Genomic DNA, 17,794 nt, shown 5'->3' on the forward strand with positions numbered 1-17,794 from the left:
CTGACGACAATGAACAAGAAAAAAGTCAAGCTCAAGACAATTTGACCAAGTTTGAATGCAACAAATTCCACGCATTAACAGGATACGATTATAACCCTGCTTTATTTTAACTCACCTGTTCAGTTTGCCAAACTTGCAGTGCCTTAAGTCCATTGTACGGTCGACATAATAGCCCATCCAAGCAAGTTATTCGGTAAACCATGGCTCATTTTCGTACCAGTTACCACTGCACGTGATGGATGCCGCTGGTGAACAGCTGCCGTACATGTCACTAGTCGATTCAGCACTATGCATAGCAAGCTCCATTTACATAATGCCCTTTTCTGGTACATTCACATAGGTGCCTACATGATAAAAGTAGAAAAATCAATGTAAGTTCCTATCAGTCGAGAATACCTTATCTAATAAAAGGAAAAATTGAAATCTTCAAAGAGGTTTCAAGAAACTAGTACGTTGGTTTGCCCATGGCAAAAGTGGATTTAAAAAATATTGGAATGAAAAAGTTGTCTGAGGAAGACAATTTGACCAGAGCACGATGCTTTTTAATAGTCCAAAAATATAATATAGACTAACTAAGGGTATTCCGAAAGTAGTTAAACAGATAAAAAAAGAAAATCAAATTTTGCAACCCATGATAGTTAACCAGTTATTTAAGCTGTAGATTATATAAATAAGTTTCTGTGACATTTTATATTTTTGAAATACGAAAAAAAGTGAAAGTTTTGAGGGTAATAAGAGTAAATATTACTAAATAGCGATCACAAAAGTTTCTAATAGCGCCATCTACAATCTATAGCTTCAATTATACACCAACTTTATTTGCTCTCCCATAGAGACAGAGCTGATAACATAAGTCTGAATAATGTTTTTAGGAAACCACGCATAGATGTCGTTACTGCAGTGTAAAATGGATCATCGTGGTTCTTATAACGTCCTTTCTTTAGTAAATAGACGGAGCGTAAAAGTAAAGCAAAAATCTTTTATTTTTATAATTAATATTGGTTTTATAATTTGAATACAACTCTTCCGAAAAAAAGGTATAGAAAGCGTAGTTTTCTATTAAAAATTAAAGTTTTTTTTTTATTCTTTAAATATATAATACTTTTGCTTACAATGGAATGCCCTAAAATTTTGATTTCAGTATATAGTTGTAAAAAAATTGAATGTAAAAAAAGTATTTATTTTTCAAATGATTTAGATATGAATGGTTTTGGAAAGACTGAATACATGGTAATGTTTGAGGGCTCTAGAAATTATAAGTTTGTAACATATGATGACTAATATTTAGTTTATTTGGAGATTGTTATCATTATTTATACGCGAACGAATGCATTAGACTTAAATAATTAATATAGTTCGTAATTCACATTATAACGTACGTGTACGTGTAACGTGTATAAAGATAATTAATTCCATAAAATCGTTCTTGATGATAAATGTTTAAACCTCATCAATATTTATAATTCACGGTTGCAAGGCAAGCGGAGCAAATTATTTGATTTCTTTATAGCCGCATTTTTCTGTAGTTGTTAACCCTATTTCTAAACGTAAATTATTATTATATGAATATTTTATTTTTATGTTTAAATTTTTTAAGTTAGCGTTGACTCGAAAATAGTTTGTCCGTAAGCGACGTTTAGTTCAAAGATTGTTGTATTAAGCCCTAGCTAGTTTTATTTTAAAATTTTGATTTCTGAACGGTTGTTGCGATATTTTTATTGGCAACACATTTGCGCATGGTAACATTGGTGCCATCTATCGGGAAACGAATGATAGTTTTGTAAATGTTTCGTTTGTATGACCCATTTGTAAATAGCATTACTAATTAATACCTATTGTGTATACATAAGATGAAAATTTATTAAATTCTTTGTATTTTTTGTATATAGTATAGAGAAGTAGGTAATGATAAGCGACATCACCAATACAAAGAGCATTTATTAAAATATATTGTATTTAACTAAATGTTGCGCTTTTCATATGTCACTTTCAAAATGTATACAAAAGCGCTCAGCGACTCAGGCGGAAAGGAGTGGAACTAATGTAACGGGGAGCGAGCCGTTAAACGGGCGCATCGATCGCAGCGCCCGCCGCACCCCGCCCCGCCGCCACCCGCGCGCACTTCACGCCGGACTCGCTCACTCACTTCACCTCGCCTCCATCTCCACCTCATGTATGAAACGTAGTATCTATACGCTTTTGTTTAGATCCATCAGCTAACTCCATACACTATCAAATTTCATCATTGCTCGCATTCATACCGTTCATTCACACGCTTCCACCTCATACTGATCGAGTGGACGTTGTACGTAAGAACGGGAAGCCGTTAATAGTCGTGGAAACAATCGAATTCTAATAGTAACCGTATGTGGTGCGCTATCTGAGAGCGTGTTGCGCGTAGTGGTCGATTCTCGCGGCACTTTGACTCGACGGATAGTACCGGGCAGCACCACGTTCCGCCACAGCAAACTCCGGTACTCCAACCACCTTCCCGCGAGGGGATCCCCTCTGCGAGCGCGCCAGTCCATCAAGGCCGCGTCATTGAGTCGCATAGAGAACGGCCAGCGGGGCGCAGGCGGAGAGGGCGCCGTCGGCGGAAACGTCGGCGCCGCGGCCGACCGCCTCGGCTACGGCTATGAGGCGCTCTCTGCCGCCAGCGATGGGAGCGACCAGGAGCCCGAAGACGTTCCCGAGTACACGCCGTTCGACATGGAGCTCTCGGGCGGCGGGGAGTCCGCCGAAGGCCCGTCCTCCCGCGGCTCCGCCAAAGTGAATTTCCCTCCCGATGTGGAGCTCGAGCGCCGCGCAACCAGCGCCTTCGGCAGCGTCCTGCACCGAGGTCGAGGACGCTCCATGAGCGCCTGGAGCGACATCAGCCGTTCCAGCATACGCTTCGAGGAACGGTGAGTCCTATTTGTGTGTCTATTTTCAGCTAATTCAATACATGAAGCTATAAACGACAAGAGGTATAGCATATAGGATGTCGAAAGGAAACAAACATGCTAAGAATAGCTTCGCTCGTGCTCTAGCACAGTCTTCTAAGACTAGACTATTGAGTGATTCTAGATAGGTTTTACCATTGCATAGATAGGATCGGGTTTCATACGATATCAAGGGCCTACCTCCAGCCGCCGAGGCCTGTAGCGGCCGCTGAGAGCGCTCTCAACGCCGCATCTGAGCAGCGCGAGTTCGGACCTGCGCACTGAGCCTAATGACCCGAGCCCGTCCACAATCCTTAATGCATTCCAACTGCAACTTTATACGTTACTTCTGAGATTATAATTTGCTTCATTTCACTGCCATGAATACAGAAACAGTAAACCTGGCTTAATTTATAAATAGGTACCTTGAGACGCTCATGACAATATTTTACTTTCTTTAGCATCAAGCCAAATTTTGAAGTTGTTAATTAATTATAAGTTGTTATTAATTAATAATATTGTACGAGTTCTAATGTGATCATACCTAAACTTACTCATCATTCATAACCCGGTAATTCGGAGCCCGGTAGCTTCAAAAAAGATTCCTCTCAAATAATACAAATGCTCAAAATTCTTGATCTAATTTGATTTTCCACGTGGTCGTCCCAAAAACAAATAAGGTTAAAAAATATTATCAGTCCGCTGGAAAATTAGTAAACATACAAAATATAATTTATGTTACTGGCTAGCTATCTATTTGAAAATGTGATTATCATAGTATAACGCATACCCGTACGTATAGCTAAAATGGTAGGTTGTAAATAATAACTGTTTATTGGAATAGCTTATTAAGTACTACTTAATAGTAAGCTCTTTTGTAAGAAGAAGCACAAAGGGAATGCTATCACTCAACGAAGCTACTGTCTTACCATGGCAAACATACAATTTTAGCCTGGAAAATAATTTTAAACTAAAATGATAAAATTTAATACCTAGTTCAAGCTCATCTTTCGCTGTCTCGTAGAATGGAAAAAGTAACAAATCTAAGCAATACTAAACCTGGTGAAAAAATAGATTGTGTAAGCTTGTTTCTTGTCTACGAACGTAGACTTTATAGAATATTTTATAGAAACCTTGACAACTTTGATATCAATCACAAAGTTCAGAAGAGCTTTTATAAGCTCGGCTTATATAATAAGAATGGGTAATAATTGTAGTTTTATGAATAGAATAAACAATACACGTGGAAAAAATAAAATATGTATCAAATAAGAAACAGATTAAAGATTTAATTACCTCTCAACAACTTAACACCGCCCCAAATCCCATGATCGACTTCGGCGATGAGATTACCAAACAGCTAACCGCGACACCTCACACAATACAGCAGAAAGCGCAAACCTTATACGGTTTGCGCTATAATCTTAATAAAATAAAAATAACAATAGAGAGTCAACAAACAAGTCGGAAGGAACAATCGGACAACTATTTGATCTCTACCCAAAAGTATACATTTTTTCAAATAATCAAAACGGCAATAAAATCGTAAACGTCAAGGCGTTTTTATTGCCATAGCGGCAAGCCGCTGTTACCGACTCGGAGGTCCGATTCGATAGTCGGATGTGTATTAGGTATTCGAACAAAACTTCATTAGTCTGAAGACACTACAAGCCATATACGACTATAAAATATGATCAAGCAGCAATCAGTAAGTCACAGAAAAAAAAGAAATAAATTTAATAAAGACAAACGAAGGAGCAATAAATTTATAAGCCGTTTATGGCTTTTTAATCGTGCAAGTTTACATAATGGCGGTCACAAAGGCTCTTATTACCATGTCACCCGCAAGCCTAAAAAGTGTTTGTCGCGCGTACACCGTTGCCACTAAACGATGTGTCATTTGCATTTAAACTTCAGTTCCCTTTGACTCCAGTTCGCTTTGCCATGTCAATTTACACGTAGCAAAGTCAAACGCTAAAGTTTGCAGCCATCAGTAACCTAGCGCTGTGTGTGACGTGGCCGGAGTTGCGTGTGCCCGCCGAGAGCTCACCTCGCAGTCAGCCATCGAGCATTAAAGCGGTCAAAAATGTTACCCCACGATTATAGTTTTAATCACGCGACGATACTTCTGAAATTGGATTTTTAAACGGGTAGTGTTTATTTTGTATTTGTACTGCTATTTATATGGAAGCCCCATCCGACTTCTATAATGCCTAACGATACTCCATTTTGTTTATCATATACATATATAATATTATGTAGTTACAACGAATCGCGTAGCGAAATATCAGACCAGACATGAAAAAAATTTGATTTTGAAATGAGGTACTTCATTTGCCCCGACATGACGCTTGAAGAGCTGTTAAACATTTGTATGCATATCCAAAACAAATCAAAGCAAAACGCGCAGTAACTTTTTTCTTTGTACCATTGATATACTGCTCGCTACAAACTAAAGCAAAAGCTTTGAATTAATATTATAATTACGCTCGAGAGTGACTACAAACAGATAGACTACGAAAGCGGCTACAAAATGAGAATTGAAAAGAATTGTTCTGAATTGTCTAGTACAAGAAGATTTTAACGTTGTTTCAAAACTTTAATTATTTTATGAACCAATATTATATTGGAATTATAAAAAACAGCACGTAAGTGGATTCTGCGGAGCGAAATTTACATCTAGTTTTTGTTGTTTTTAACATATATTCTGCTATTCTGGCCGGAGACAAATTCAACAAATTCAAAACTATAAAAGTGGTCCAGCAGATCTCGAGTTATAAGTGTTGGAACAAACACGACTTTCTTTTAAACCGTCAGACAAAAATGAAAACCATCAGACATAAGAGTAAAAACCGATTGCTTTTCCTGAAGAAATAACTACAATCAATTAAAAGAAAAAATAGAGCCAGCTTATAGTTAGGGAGGCAAATAGGGGAATTTTCTGTAATACTCGAGCGTGGCAGTTTAAGATATGAGAGATACCTTAGACCTAATAGAACAACCTTGTTAACTATTTAGCTCTATATGTAGTGACGCGCGCCTAGGATAGACGATCAGATTAGTAAAAAATAATCGATGAAATACTCGAGCCCGTCAGATTAAGATATTGGAACACTGAAATCAACCAGTGTTTTAAGACTAAATTTAACTAATCTGACGATAAGTCCTTGAAGCCGCCGAGTTATAGGGTCACGAACTTGTAAAAAAAAACGTTAATCCGGCATTCTCGAGCGCGTTCTTTTTATTATTTTTTATTTTTATTTTGAAGAATATAATGTAAAACTTACTAAAAATACAAAATCTGCCGGTTTCCACAAGACCGGAAGTCTGGAGGAGCCATTTCGTCTTCCGAAAAACGCGTTGCAGCATATAAGTCGCGAACGATACATTTTGCAAAAAAAAAAGTTTACATAAACAAAAAAGGTAATTTTACTCTTTACATTTTTGTCCAAAGTTAAAACTTTTTGACTTGAAGCCTCAAAAAAACTCTTGGCAGTTTTAGTAAAAAATCCAGGAAATGAAATTGCCATAGTTTTTGATTGTGTACTTTACACCTTCCATTAAAGACTATGAGCATACTCTCCGCAACAGTGTGAATGACGATAAAGACTACCACATCAGCGGTCCTCAGCAAATCCGATTAGTAGACTTTGCGAAGGACTTGAACAATATCAAGTTCAAAGAAGTTCTCGTCAAGTTTTTCATTGATCATTGGAGTAGTCAAGAGATGGCCGTTATTATTCGCAACAAAACGATCTATTTGAACCACGACTTGTGCTACGTCTACAAAGTCGTCGATGAAATAGTGCAGAGAACAATCGATGATAAGCTCTCATGCTCAAGTCACGAAGAAGCCGACACGAAGACAGTTTTCCTTGCCTGTCAATTACCTCAAGGTTCTACAACAATCATTCGAACATCAGACAGATATTCTGGTCATTAGTTGGCCAATGTGGAGCACTTGAACGAATCGGTTAGAGTGTGGATGGATCTCGGAGTCGGAAATGCACGTCGCTATATCGATGTTTCGGCACTGTCAGTGCAGTTAGGCTCAATGCTTTCACGCGCACTGCCTGCTTTCCACGCTTTAACAGGATGCGATTTTAATCCAGCATTGTACAAACGAGGCAAAAATATACCTTTTGATATTTTGAGAAAATCTGAAATCTTTCAAAAAGCGCTCGCTGATTTAGGGTCCGATCGTTGTGATATCCAAACAATTTTCCCCACGCTTCAATCTTTTATATGTCATATGTACGGACTGAAGAAACTCGCTGATATCAACACGCTGACACAAAGCCGTTCTCGTTGGACGTACGCAACTACGACGCTTACAATTTACCCCCATGCCAGTCAGAGCTGTACTAACATTGACTCAGAACTCGGTATATCGCCAATTTGTGGAGGAATGTGCACAAATCCAACATCACTGCCCTTGCACCAACCGATCATGGGTGGAATGAAAATAATAATAAGAGTTCACGTGGTTTATAGGGAAGCAATTGCCCGATGCGTATGAAAATGTTTTGGTATCGCCGGATATTCTGGGCAACGAGAATGACGAGACGCTTGATTCAGGTAAATTTTTTTACTTCTATAATATTCCCTCAACAAAATTACTGAATAGAAATAATTGTTACAGATGTTGCAGGCACTCAGCAGGGAAGCATTGTGGATGAGGAGCCACAATATGAAAGTTCTAGTGAAGAATAAGAAGATGAAATGTATTGAGCAAAAATGTACAATTACATACACAATTATAATAAAAATTTATATCATTTCATTTTTTATACAATAAATAATACAATTCGTACTACATTTCATCTACATTAACGTTGGTTGTATCTATCGCTTTATTGTTATTATTGAATTCCCCGTTTTATCAAGGAGAAAGAAAGGAAAAAAAGAAACCCAAAAACCTTTTTCGGTCAGATTATGAGAACCCACCAACATTTTTGTAAGATTAAGAAAATATGCTTTCAGGATATATACGAGATAAACCTACCCTATGAAAATCTGATACGTTACGACGAAAATATGAAAATCGAGTATTTCAAAAAGACTTTTTTTTGCATTTTTCAAAAATTCATCGTAACTTATCATCATTTTTAAGGGGAGCTTCCTCAGGGCCTACTAAACACCCCTTGCAAAAATCTGACGCGCTCGAGTAAATTTTTTTTGTGCATTTTTGACTAATTTATATGCCTAGCAACGCAAACCGGCAGATTAGTATACCGTTGTTATCAGAGGCACTTGGGGCATACGTAGTATGAATATCTGACGCGCTCGAGAATGCCCAAGTAACCGTTTTTTTTATATTAAAAAAAACCGTACACGCCAAACCCACCGCTAAAATGGTTTTTACTTTTTACCATACAAGCTTTACTTTTCGAAATTATTTTATCTTTCGATTTTGATAAGTCTCAACGGCGCCGTTGAATTACGCCATTTAGCTACCTCGCCTCCCTAACTATTAGGAAATTTATAACTTGCACCAGCTTGCACCATACTCCATTTATTAATTCCCGAAAATCAAAGAAAAAATATATTATGATAAAACATAATAGGTATTAGGTATAACTTATGTATTCTTATCTTTACTTTCCTTTTTTGGACACTATGAATAAAGAAAGAGACACAAAGATACAAAATGTTGCAGGTTGTATCTAGGAAGATGAGATTGTAGATGATATTCCTGTTCATGAGTAGGAAAGCGACATCAAAGTCTGAAGATTACGAAAATGTTCTGAATCATCAACACAACGCCAAGCGCGGTCACATTTCAAATTCGTAGAAAGGATGACAGAATAATTAGCTGATAAGTATCTTTTAGTTACCTTATTGAGATCCAATTCAATCAGGAAACAAAATTTAGAATACTTATGTAAATACTTTCAATGATGCGTCACTACACTATCAAGTAAAACTTAGTCAATTGTTCAAAAATAAAAGTTTTAAGAAATTTTTAAAAGTTGCCAAACTTGCCCAAAAAGTTGGTGGCTAGGTGGGAACTGCTTATGGGTAAAGTTCATTGATAATAAGCAAAGGTGCGCGGGGCGGGGTGCGGGCGGTGCGGTTTGCGGGGAGGGCGGAGCGCACATCTCGCGCCAAGCCTCAAATCACGCCGGCCGCCACGCGCCACGCACCTGCCGCGAACGCGCGCTATGTGCCGCGACCCGCGCGACCGACCCTAACTGACGACTACCACACTATCCGAATCATTGGTATCTTTGCTCATCTCAATTTTTCCTCCCCTCCCATATTTTTCTAACTTTCTAATACTAGCTGGGTGGCTCGATGCTGTAATGGAAGATGATAGCTTTTTTGCGTCCGGATGGAACGGGTTCGTAGTTAGAGCGAAATTCCGTAGTATTGCACTCGTTGCCGCTACTTCGGCATCGGTTCTACCGTTCATGAAAATTACAATAAAATCTCGAAATAACTTTTTAAATCTTCATTTGCAATTGGACAATAAGTAGCATTTGAAACACATGTTAAGAAACAAATCATTAGCGCATTGCATGAAATATACATTTCGATAGATTTAAAAATAACAGCATAAAAATATAGAACATTAATTCTTGGCGGCAAATACTTCGTAACCGTAGATATTATTATTCAGAAACGTTGAGATAATAGAAAATAAACAACTAGGTATTACAATAACAAAAAACTTAATAATTTAATATAGAAAAAAATTAGATTTTTATTAAAAAATGCTTTATAATAGATTTTTCTTATATTGTAACAGCACAAAAAATAATTCAAAACCAAGAACAAAATACACTACACATATCTACGAGTAAATTGAGCGCCAAATAATAAAAATCCAATCTAAACAAGCATACGAGAAACACCTCGGAGACAAACGGCGAATCGATCACATTACGCATTCACGGACACAATTCCGCAAAAGCTTCGCTAGATGATACAAGCGTGACAAGACATCAGAGAGGTAATTGCGTTACGGCCGACTGCAGGCGCAAGCCTGAGAGTAACAAACTCTTTTTTCAAAATTACTACTGATTAAAGTAATCTCAAATCGGACTAAAGTATTTTAATTAATTACAAGACTGTTTAACATTTTATTTTATATGTTTGACTTGAAATAATAAACCCGTGAACTCGGTATAGACGCATAATTAATTGCATGTGAAAGTTCTTCGTAGCGAAGGAAACTTCTGAAAGTTTTAATAATGAAGAAAAATAGCAATTATATCTTGAGTGCCTATATTTGGAGCTTTAAACATTTATTTATTCAATTATACTTCTAGAAGAAGCACTTTTGACTCGTCTTAACATAGATTTACTATTTATTGGAAAATATATGATTCACAAAGTTTCGCCAAGTCGAGGGCGCATTACGTTATTTGTTCGCTTCGTTAGAACGAAAGCAGATTGCTCGTTATTAGTTTTGGAAATCTTAAAAAAATTCGAAAATAATCAGAATACACGTTTCGATAATAATATTTACGGAGAGGGCTCGAGAGGCCAGCGAAGCTCCACAACTAGTGGTTCGATGAAGCTCCCACTTAATGCAATATTATTAATCTTATTCTGGAAAATATTAAATTTAGTACGTCTATAAATTAATATTTTCCTTTATTCCATACCTATTGTCTACTATTTTTCAAAAAACCTTTAAATATAGAAGCCACAATTAATAGATACCACGAAATTTAATTAAACTTTTAAAAGACAGGCAAAAATCCAGAAAATATACAAACAATTTAAGTTGTAATTACTAAACTGAACGCAAAGTGTCACCGTTGACCTAAATCATTAGACCTATCCGTGGAAATTCAACAGTTGATTGTTACACTCCGCCGCACTCTGTAGCATTTTCACTTAAATATTTCAAAATATTCAGACCTGCTTCGGTCCTTAAAATATCGCTAACTTGATTTATTTACTCTAGTTTTTTTTAAATGCAATATTTCAAGTTCTCACAGCAATTGAGTGGCTAGCGGTAATTTTCAAGAACCTGCCATTTTTTCTTCTTTAAATTCAAATCTGTTATACAAAAGAATCTCTTGGATTTAAAAATGTTTTCACAAATCTGACCGAAAAAATAGTAATGCAGAGAAAAAAGTAAATTTTGTCGAATTAACTTTGACCGTAAAATACGGTCAAAAATACAACGGAATTAAACAAAAAATACAGCCTTTTGTTATAGAGAATATTATGTTTTTGAAAAACAAAGAACTAGTTATTTTTAAGTAACCAACCAAAGTACTAGTTCACATGTTCAGAAAACTATAGCGTATTATTAGAGCATATAAAATGTGAACCAAAATATCTATCTGCTTTTTAAAGCCAGAAAATGTTAGTCTGTGTGAACTTCTGCACATCTCATCCGAAGAACATAATATTTATTTTCATCTTTACGACTACTAAGAGCGACGACGAATAATTGTGTATTTATTTTATCAACTTATACAACTGAACGATCTGATAGAAAAGCCTTCGATGATGAGACATTGAATTAAATAAAAAACATGAAAATAATTCTTTCTTTTATATTTATATTATAAAAATCCAAAATAACAAGGCCGAAATAACAATTATTGGAAAAATATATTATGATATTAGTCCATTAAAAATGGACATGTCATACAAAACTATGATTTAACTCGTGAGTCGGCCGAGGACGAGGACTTTCAAAGCGCCATTATCACCGCTCTTAGCAACAATTTCGAGTTCACGGTCATTAATTAGAGCTTGAACAGCTTGTAAGCTGAAATATATTTAGTTAGATATATTATATAGTCACGTGAAACGTGAGAGCACATTACTTTAATTCGATCGATTCCCTTAAATACATAATTTACATTTCGGTTTCCAAAAAATTCACAGCGACTTTATAGCGACTTGTTTAAATTTTACACCTAAGCGAAAATATTTAAACACCCAACGAACGAAATTACAACGTTAAAAACGTTATGAAAAAACAAGGCAGTATTCAACAAGATTATCACAAAGACTAAAAAAAACGTAGCTTGAAATTATTCACGCGAAGACAGTAAATAGCGCTGAAACTATGTCCATGGTGCTTGACCTGCTTACATAATACAGCGGACATAAATTTCGCACTACACGACCAAGAATGGTAACAACGCCGAAGCACGCCCAATGAGGACTAAGAAAACTGCAATTTACCGTTACAACATCCCCTAACCAGCTTCGTTTTCCGGCCCACCGCTGGTTTCTCACTCATTTCACTTTTATTTATTAAACTGGTCATAATAATTACTAAAATAATAATTATTATTAAATATTCTGAAATCTTTCACGATATGCATCAGAAAAAATTTAAATGAATTGGAACATTGGAACGTACGGTTTTGTTCTTTTTTTTTGTGGAATAGTTCTAAACAGCCAGGATTCCATTTTCAAAAAGTTTACGCAATGAAGGTTTTACGGTGTTCGTTATTATATTACAAAGCATACGAAGAATATGAAACAATCTTAGAGAAACAATGTTTTAAATCAAATATAAAATTAATATAAATTATTATTACATTCCTGTGAAGCTAAATTCAGAAAGTAGGTTAAGTGCTTTCTACGTTTCGAGTGACATGTGACGATGTGAATTCGTAAAATATATTAGGTATAATGATTATACATAAATTTAATATGCAGTATAAACAAATAATTAGGTGCACGTTATATAAAGCACTACACAATGATATGAAATAGTGCTCGTTAGGAGAAAGGCTTTTGAAAATAATTCAAACATCACGTCGCGTCGTAGGCAGTTATAATAATGTACTGTTTTTTTATAGACTTTTGTAATAATTTTGAGTTTTAAGTATTTATAGTTAGTGACTGGCTGTGTCTAACGCGTGTCTAACGGCACCCCGCCATACAAGTTTTTAAAGAAATATAATACTGTCCTGGTTTTAACACAATACATTTTTAGAATATATACAGGATGGCCCGTTTACAGTGGTCCAAAAATTTTTTTCAGCTGAGAGCATCATGAGTAATCATTTAAAACAAACTATAGTTAAGCGAAAACTTATGGTTTAGATACCTATTATGATTTTTTTTAAATAATTCGCAGTTTCAATGTTTTTGACACAAAACTAGGTAGTTTGAATGCTTTTAATTGACGGAAACAAAATCCAGAACCATAGAAATAGCGAATGAGAGCACAATATGGATGAATGGCATTAAATATGCAGGACAGGTTGAACCGGATAAGTACTTGTGTGGGTCGGGCAATCGGAACCTATACTGTAAAAACCATTACCGAAACGCAGTTTTCACATCCAAGTGTATGATTGCATTATGAAAGCTCATCAATCCAAATAACTTCTCACTGGACGTGCTCACTAAGTGATAACTTTCTAAATCATCAAAGTTCAATCTAATCTCGGTTCAATAGGAACGGCTCTTTCGTGGGAACGTTCAACGTTGATGTAATCCGAGGTCCTAATCAAAAGTAATGGACGAAATCGGCATGTGAAGCCTTAGTCAGCGAAGATTAGGTTGCTGTGCTCAAATTGATTAAATATTACGTTCACTTGTACATCATTTTACTAATGTATTTGTACCTTCCAGACTTGCCAAAGTTGAGGCTATGCAACAAACTTTCTATGACGATCGACATTATTAATATGTATTTTTTTAGTATCAATTTCATACTTTGGTATCCCATTATAAGCTGGAACGCAGAATTTGAATTTGAATGTTATCTTTTCTTCTGTCAGTTATTATTGTTATTATCCTTTCCCATGGTTATAAATTCGGATGATTAACCATGACTGACATGACCATCAATGGAAGGATTTTGGTTAAACTTCTTTTACGCAAATACCTAATTATAATATAATGACGTTCACAAATAGAATTATGTTTTATTTTGGACTATTAAATTTTAAGACGAATAACGCTTAAAAAAATATTTGGAACTTCGCCTATCAACCACATTAAATAATTGTAAGCAAGTTTATAGGTATTGAGCTGTTAAACATCTGCGTTGACATTCTTCAGATATAATATTGCTGATATAATTGGGGCCTTAATACAATACGGCCGATGAACATTTTCTCAGCGAAGGTCGCAATTGTTAGCGTATCTTGTCGATCTCGTTGTCCAAGAAGATAAGCGACAAAAGCGAACATTTAACGTGACCACAATACTGACGATACTGTCCGGTTTGTACTTCCAACCTGAACGTCAAACACCTTTGAACTTCAACTGCCGTTGTACCAACCGAATAATTATATTCTTGATGAGCGAATTACATAGAAGATTTGCTTGACATTTCGTTAAATACCTGGTTCAATACTGTTAGGTGCGTCGGTAACAGGTTATCATTATATAATACACGATGAATATAACGCGAACAGAGACATGAAAACTTTATAAAATTAAATAAGTGCAAAACATAAACTTATAAAGCGTGCGAGCGTGCGTATTCGAAACTAAAATGTGACGGTAAAGCGGCGCCCAGACTGGTGCTTTCGCTGGACTCTTCGCTTGCTTTCCCTCTATCGTCTGTGCGTGGTGGTACAGCAGTGCGAGTGGTTGCGCGGCCAGTGCTAGTGCGGTATAATGTCGATGTTCTTTTTCCGATTCCACAATCTACGTCGCGCCGAGGAGAAAAGAATGAAGCGTAGGGCGAAGAGGAACACGAACTCTGACAACTTGACGGCGCCGTCGCGGCTGCTGGAGCGGCCGCTGAGCCAGCCCGTGGACAGCCTCGACGAGATCGCCGCGCAGATCCCCAGGTCTGGCCCTTTTGCTTTTGTCTGCACTCCGACTCAGTGGCACTCCTGTGTAACCCTGATCCCTTGCTGTTGCAATGTTATATGCTGTAATGTTTTTGTTTATCAGTTGTAATGATATATTAATTTGTGTTTAATGTAAATTATTAAATTAAAAACATTTGTAACCAGGTACTACGTCCATATTAGCCGTGTTATTAGTGATAATAATGGCTATTCATCAGTTATTATCTCTTTTACAATTTGTCTACAGGCCAAAACGCAATTTGTAGATGATTTGAATATTCATTGTTGCGTTTTCAATCAAATTGGATTTATTTAATTGGATAAACCGCTGGCTAAATGCGCTCGCAAAATATTGACCACAGTGCATGATGTTAATTGTTTTACGAATTGGCATTCGCATTGCTGATCGCGCATTTCAAAGTTCTTTATAATTTTAGCGTAATAAAATATGTAATATCATTATTGATAATATCTAACTTTTTCTCTTCTGCTATTAGATCCATATTAATTTTATCTCAACGAAAATATGCCTCATAATTTCAATGGGTACATTCAGCATTGTTTTTAGTTTCTGACCCCCAGAAATCATTTGGAAATAAAAATAAAATTACTATTTTTCTTAAAAGCATATGAGTTATTTTATGTCGTTTTACTTTCATCAATAAGTTAAGAACGGCTAAACGGCTTTTGAAGATTTTATGTATAAAAATACATATATTCGTGGGTGGAGATGGGCGAGCATCAAGTAGAATATACAATTCTAGGTTTGCCTACAGTGATTTTTGTGTTATAAGTTCCCATCCATATTGCTGTTTTATATATATGGATGTTTATATGTATACATTAAATATTTTTCAACAATCGTATATGTATTGTATAGGTAATTATAAAAGTCTTAGAATGAAAAACAAAGAAAACGAAATGTTAAAAGCGAAATAGAATAAGCTGAAAATGAAGACGAATGAAATATGCAGCGCAAATTCATTAATTCTGCATATCTGATTAAATACAGATGAGAATATTTGCAACTCGCGAAACGGAAGCGAAAATTCATTCAAAGTTTTTCGTGTTTGAAACAAAACGACCATTTCGAGTTGCATGTTTTAAGGCGAAGGATTCCTTTGTAATTTCGTTTCTCTTTGATGTAGTAGTGCGTTATTGAATCGGTTACTGTGTAAAGTCAACAGAGAGCAAATAACTAAAACTCGATGGCGTTTAAAAAAGAACTAATTCACGCAAAGTGAATCGAAATCGTAATATTATCTCTCTGTAGGGTGTCAGATCCTTACCTCTGGTTATATCCTTTCTGGTGCCGTAATTTTTATTCATTGGTAATACTCAAACGCAATATTCAATATAACGTTTTTATCCCAATTAGTATAAAGATTTATTGAACTAAATGTTTGTTGCTCCCTATATGAAGATAAACATCTAATTTCTAATACATTAGTATCGCATTAACCAATTACCTCGAGAGCGCGAGCGTGTGACCGCCGGCACAGTTGGATGATGGATGGAACTATATGTCACATTCCATTAAACTAAACTTCGGGCTCATTACCGAGAGCTCTGCACTTTATGTCACTGCAGGTACGGTACTCCGGCTCAATTGGGTTAATGCCGATATTTCTATAATCAACTATTAATAAGGGCTTACAATCCTGTGATTGATATTAAGCTGAATTGAGTACCATTCGTCATGTAGGTGTGTAATTAATTAATATTTAGTGGACATTTGTCTCTCTAACCTCCGATATCCAGACTCAAATCATACCATGTAATTGCTTCGTTGCAACGTGAGTGAAAACTAAACCGAAAAACTTACTTTCGCATTCATTATAATATAATATTATAAATCTCGTGACATCCACAACCCATGAAAGCGTCGAAACATAAATATTTCCCCAATCGAGGAAGAATGGCGCGCACATATTGGTTTAAAGGGCATTTGTCTGAAGGGATGCAATACCATCGGAGTGGACGTAAATTAGGCGCGGTGACCTCATTCCTGCGAGCCTCCTCCATCTACAGGGCGACGACGAGTCAACAAGCTAGCATAACTTGTTCCTTCATCTTTTAATTCAAGGAAAGTTTCAAAGCAATTTGTTAATTGACGAGGGGAGCTTACTTGGATAGAATAGAGTATAAAGTGAAAGGTAGACGATATAGTACATAGTAAAGGATATGGTTTGAAAATTGCTCTGACCAGAACTGACAGGTGCATCGCCGAGAAGCTTTGAATTTAGAGATAAGTTTAAAAATTGGCAAGGCAATCTATACTGCCAGTGCAACGATTACAATAAAACCATTACCATACTGAATCAGAAATGGCTTTCTATTTCCATAACACAGAATGTTGGCCAGGTTTGCGGATAGAAGTGGCTAATGCATTTTACTCGATTTTACTGAATATGAAGTTGAATTTTGCTAACTATACATTGAATGTTTGGGGATGCGTTCTTTTTTAACTTACTAATGAATTACGTGACGAATTTATGTTACCAATAGTCACATCTATTGCATATTATCCTACTAATTAAAATATATCCCATCTCATACTCGGGAAAGGTACAAATGGTGCAATATTCCATGTAAACAAAGATATATTAGTCTGTTCCTGTCACACCACCGGCTAGATATTAGACCAGGCGTCACGACTGATCACGCAAATATATCAACGGAACGCAACGGGCTTGGACGAAGAGAAAGATTACACGCATGAGAGATGTGCAGCAACACTAAGCTCCCCACGGATCGGATTTCATTGTTCACTGCTTAAGTTTTGTTGCACACGTGTTTATTATTGTAACGTTGTAGTTGTTGATTATTCAACAAGAATACAGGTGAAGCAACAAAGACCCCGCAAAGACGTGACAGGTTCCGTCAGCGGAAACGTAGCAAAACCTATTGAACCGTGAATTTTTGTTAAGTACAAATGTAAATTCGCAAAAGCAACGTGTTCCACTTATAGTGGTTTTAATAGTTGATATTTAATCATGACAAAATCGTCACTACTGAAAACAACCTTAATAAGAGCTTTTAAGTGTATTTTCAAACTCAAACAAACTCAAACTCAAACATTCATTTATTCAATTAGACTACTATTTAGTAGCACTTTCGAATCGTCATTAC

At 36.2% G+C, this 17,794-nt stretch overlaps 1 protein-coding gene across 7 annotated transcripts in view; it reads left to right on the forward strand.

Moving 5' to 3' along the window:
- The first annotated feature begins 2,160 nt into the window (after positions 1-2,160).
- LOC123704962 (potassium channel subfamily T member 2) overlaps positions 2,161-17,794 on the forward strand; it is a 128,533-nt gene continuing 112,899 nt past the window's right edge. For 5 of the 7 annotated variants that reach the window (XM_045653478.1, XM_045653477.1, XM_045653482.1 and 2 more), the window contains exon 1: positions 2,162-2,903. In XM_045653478.1, coding sequence (XP_045509434.1) covers positions 2,710-2,903 — 194 coding nt within the window. In that variant the 5' untranslated portion in view covers positions 2,162-2,709. Of the gene's footprint in view, positions 2,904-14,464; positions 14,660-17,794 lie in introns of those variants that run through there. The other 2 variants (XM_045653474.1, XM_045653475.1) reach the window with 2 other exon arrangements.

Source organism: Colias croceus, chromosome Z (assembly GCF_905220415.1).
Source record: "Colias croceus chromosome Z, ilColCroc2.1".
Lineage (NCBI taxonomy): Eukaryota > Metazoa > Arthropoda > Insecta > Lepidoptera > Pieridae > Colias > Colias croceus.